This window comes from Pseudomyrmex gracilis, unplaced genomic scaffold (assembly GCF_002006095.1).
Source record: "Pseudomyrmex gracilis isolate BER0280 unplaced genomic scaffold, ASM200609v1 scaffold_1264, whole genome shotgun sequence".
Classification (NCBI taxonomy): Eukaryota; Metazoa; Arthropoda; class Insecta; order Hymenoptera; family Formicidae; genus Pseudomyrmex; species Pseudomyrmex gracilis.
The window spans coordinates 25,696-30,324 of record NW_018021848.1 but is presented as its reverse complement, the minus strand read 5'-3'; the positions used below and the strand labels follow the sequence as shown (position 1 = coordinate 30,324).

At 33.0% G+C, this 4,629-nt stretch overlaps 1 protein-coding gene across 4 annotated transcripts; it reads right to left on the bottom strand.

Annotated features, from left to right (window-relative positions):
* Positions 1 to 13: 13 nt before the first annotated feature.
* LOC109862015 (protein cereblon) lies at positions 14 to 4,426 on the bottom strand. Of its 4 annotated transcripts, none has more exons than XM_020441899.1 (8): positions 4,021 to 4,426; positions 3,466 to 3,623; positions 2,638 to 2,711; positions 1,535 to 1,906; positions 1,173 to 1,425; positions 871 to 1,016; positions 560 to 756; positions 14 to 448 (listed from the first exon to the last, which is right to left on the bottom strand). In XM_020441899.1, exons 2-8 carry the CDS (start codon positions 3,581 to 3,583, stop codon positions 295 to 297), a joined length of 1,314 nt encoding a protein of 437 aa, XP_020297488.1. In that variant the 5' UTR covers positions 3,584 to 3,623; positions 4,021 to 4,426; the 3' UTR covers positions 14 to 294. The 4 variants fall into 4 exon arrangements, with proteins under 4 accessions (XP_020297488.1, XP_020297490.1, XP_020297489.1 ...); XM_020441901.1 differs by having other exon boundaries at positions 3,466 to 3,532; positions 4,021 to 4,425; XM_020441900.1 differs by having other exon boundaries at positions 3,466 to 3,516; positions 4,021 to 4,425.
* Positions 4,427 to 4,629: the final 203 nt, after the last annotated feature.

The following is a 4,629-nucleotide window of genomic DNA, read 5'->3' as shown; positions in this document are numbered from 1 at the left end:
TATATACACGTATAATTAGATTAAATATCGAGGAAGGTACAACCAATATTTAAATATATAGGAAAAAAATATTTTCACTTTTTTGATAAAATGTGTAACATTTGCAATAGCTATTGCTTTGAATATTATTACTTTCTTTAGCTTTAGTTGCTTATTAATTATATTACATATACACACACACACATAAGTATAAAATAAAATTTATATATAAAGTGTTTCTGGTTTGTTTGGAAAATGTTCATTTGACTGTTGAGATATTTCTCTAATGCCAAAAATATAAAATTATAATCTTTCTTAAGTTTTCTTAGATTTTGTTAAAGAATTGGTTTTTAAACTTCTGCGTGTCAAGCCCCAAAATTCCTTGGGTCTTAAATCACTTTCTGTTGCTGTAAACTTCCAACCGACATGTTCGCGACAGCATTTACAAATGGCAATTGTCCAAGCATATCTAAAATTATGTGTATATAATTGTTAGATTCAAAAAAAAGAATGTCTATGAACTAATTGTAAGAATTGGTAAGAACAATTTGTTATGCTTTGTACAAAGCAATTAATTTACCCTGGAAACCAACTGAAGTCAGTTGAAGGAGGTGAGCTATTGAGTATAACTCCTTGAACATGATAAAAAGTTATGGTTTCGTGTATAACACCGCCAGGATTAACGTAAGTACCTTGCGGTCCTTCTTTATTCATTGGGAACATATGCGATTGTCTTCCAATAAGAGACTCGCAATTAACACACACGTAGATCTTATCCTAAAAAGAAAACAAACATAAAATTGATGTGTGAAAGACATAATATATCCAAAAAATATATTTTGAAATTTATCTCATAAAGTGCTTGCAAATACGTATATTTTAATGGTCTACCTCCACAAGATATTTTAGTTCTCTTTGTAATCGAGAAATAGCACAATCGTAACTTAATAACATAAGTCTTTCATCATGATCCATTAGAATATTTTTTGCAACCCAGAAAGACAAATCAACAGGATCTGTAGGTACACTGCCACCTCCTATAAGCAGGATATAATATAAAAATAAGAGAAAGATATACATTGCAATGTGGATCCACTAATTCAAAATAAAAAAATGCAACAGCACCGGTGTTGGCTCTGACAGATTTTTTAAATTATTTTCTCAGTTAAAACGTTTATATTAATTAAACTTACTAGTCTCAAGAAATTGCAAATGTTGACGTATTTTAAAAGACAATCTCACAGGATCATACTGTCTGTAGACCCAACCTGGCCAAACAGTTACTGCAGCATCCAAGTTTTCTACTCTCTCTTGTTTTTTCATATCTGTCTTTGAGTTGATGAAAACTCTCAAATGATTTAACGAAGCTAAACGTTGGTCCAAAAATGGTGGTCCTAATGTTATCTCTGGTAACACCTTGACATTGGCAGAAATTTTATCGGGATCCTGAACATATACAATAAATAAAATTACTGTAAACACATATACAATACTTAGTGTAAAAAATCGAAATTAAAAGCGCATTAAGTGTAAAAAACTCTTAACAAAGTCAAACCTGCGTAAGAACACGTAATATCTTAAATCGCTGTCTGCCCTTAGCTTTCAAGCGAAATTCTCGTCGACCGTGATCCACTACATCTCCGTCTGTGTATTCATAGATCTCAGCTGTCGTTCCTATTCCTACTATTCCTACTCGCTCCAATTCGGTGACATATCGCGAGTAATAGCCGTAGCACACAACACCAAAAGTACGATCATTTCGTATACAATTTTGTAGCATATCTATAGTTTGTCCACCAAAGACTCTCATTGGTAATGTTTGCCCAGGAAACAATACAGATGTTTTTACTAATAATGGTAGATTCATATAAATGCCATCATCCAGTATAGTCCTTCCTCTTAATTCTTCTAAGTTTTGTCCTAAATACTATAATACATTCAGTTAATTCTTGCAAATACTTCAAATAGCTACATATTGTTTTTCAACCATTAAAATGCACTTAAGAAGATCGAGTAAGAATCTTATTGAGAATCGGATGTAGAAATATGGAGGAAAATAACAAATACTGGATTGAGGAGGATAAGAGAAGATGCATATTCTGTGAAACAGAATATGAATTGAAGACAGAATATGAAAGCAGAATTTAAGCATTACGTATGTGAATGTGAAATAGTGAAAGAATGGTTCATAGGTCTAAGTAAAGATACAAACAAAAAAAATGAAAAGAATATAGAATGATACATTAGAGAAGGAAAAAGGTATGGTACTAGATAGGCTATGGAAAGAAAAAGAAAAAAGAATAAACTCGAGAAATAACATGATACAAATAGATTTTAGTCAACGGGAAAGTATCATAAAGTAAAAACAGTGTGAATGAGTAAAAGAATAACCATATAATGTACAAATAGGATAAGAACATATATTAATGTATAAATATGTAAAATGTAAAATTGTAAAAAAAATGTAAAATTGTAAATATGTATCAGAGTATTATGTAAATTAGTGCAAATTCAAGTATTATTAGAAATAGTTTAGTTTAAGATAGGGAGTATGAATGATCAAAGTAAATGGATGAGAAAGCTTAAATGATGATTGTAAACCAAGTCCTCTTTTTGACCTAAGAATGAAGAGAATAAATTTACATAAAATGCACTTACAGAATGTGTTGCTGGTAATGTCACATCAAATGTATTTTCCGTAGGACTTGGAACTTCATCCAAGCGTGATGCATCTAAAAACATAATACGTTTATTGTATATTCACATTGTTATATATTTACATTGTGTGTGAACAAAAGGATTATGCCCAGTTTCTTATGTAAATTGGATCATTAATGAACAGCATTGAAACGTGGCTAGATTTGTAGGGCATCAAGAAAGGATTCAAAAGTTCCACAGGCACAACCTTGTAAAATAAGTTCTCTGAATGCTAGGCTGTCTAAAGTTCGCTATTATGACCATGTATGACCACTGGTTTTGTCCAATTTCCTTGCATCCAGAACATCTCCCCATGATGACAGCAGTAACAAATTGTACCAAAGACATTGAAATATGTCTAATTGAATCATACCACTACTATGTGTACATTTTGACAGAACATGATAGTGAAGGAGCTCAAGCCATTATAGAATACTGCTCTTGCAAAAATGTCGTGCAGTTGAATATTGTGTGCATGTAATGACAATCATATGATATCTGGGATATGTCCAATACCTTGTCGAAAATATTCATGTGCTAGCAAAAGCAGCCAATAATGTTTTTAATTTTTATAATATTAGATAGCTCCAATGAGGAAGAAGAACCTGAAGAAGGATAAGGACTCCACATTTACCAGACTTCAATTTGGCAATTAAAACTTGTTTCATACTTTGTGAATACCCCCCATTGATTAATATATGACTCATGACAATTCACTCGTGGGCCAACTAAGCATAGTCCTTTATAAAAAAAACTGCATAAGAATGTACATATTAATAAATCTATTACCTGGTTCATCTGTGCTCATGTCTTCATTTTCAGAGTCATTATGTGGAGCCTCTGCAAAGCAGTTTAACTTCAACATTAAACACTTTGACAGTCTTACACAGAATTGCATCAATATCATTTTTTATTTTATTTACATGTATCACACATACAAAAGAGATCTAGTGATTCAAAAATTACATGTGTGTGACAAGAGGATTACTATAAGTAAAACTTTATTGCCACAACAGATCCTTATTTTCTTTAATGTTTACTTGAAATTATGTATAAGGATCTGCTCTCTTCATAGCTGCACTATGTTACATTTTCTGGAATCAAATGTAAAACATGTGTAGGTATGTATGATCAAGCGTTTGAAAGAAGGAAAGACAGAGGAATGCAACAGTGCAACTACAAAAAAAACAGATCTATGTATACATTACATGTCTCTACATCCAATCTTTACTTTCATTTATATAATTTTTTTCTCTTTCTCTCTCTCTTTCTCTAATTATATAAACTATACTTCTGTGTAGCGCTCTTTAAAATTCCTAAATTTTACAGAAAGCACACACTTACCTATTATTTGATGCTCGCTGTAGTCACTCTGCTCGCTATCGTAATTCTCGTCAACGTCCATTATTCGCGCATTTCTTCAATTGCACGAAGGAACCAAAACAAATCAGGCGTGTGTGACAATCTTGTTATCGCACACGCGATGTCGTCAATAAACGTGACCAGCAACCAAAAAAGACTACGTTACGCGGATTATCGTGTTGCGTTATATGTAAATCAGTTATCACTTGCAAGAGCGTTATAATGGATGAAAGAAAGAGAAAGAGAAAATTGAAGGAGCTGGAATCGTATCTGTCACCTGAAGCTCCTTCTTCTTCTTCTTCTTCGCACTTATGGCTCCGTGCCCCTTTAACTGTTTAGGCACCGGCCAGTCTTTGCTTTAAGCGCACAGGTTAGCTTGGATACGACACCAGGCTGCCTGCTGCGCTGTGTACTGAGACTCAGGATCTAGTAACAATAGGGGAACAAGCAGGACAGGTAAACGTAAAAGGAGTAGGAGGGNAAAGGAAAGGAAAGGGTAAAAGCTTGTTTACAAAGGAGATAACGATCTACTAGGACGGTTATATACTTATGTTGGCTGTATTGACAAATTTTAACAAAGCAAACATGGCG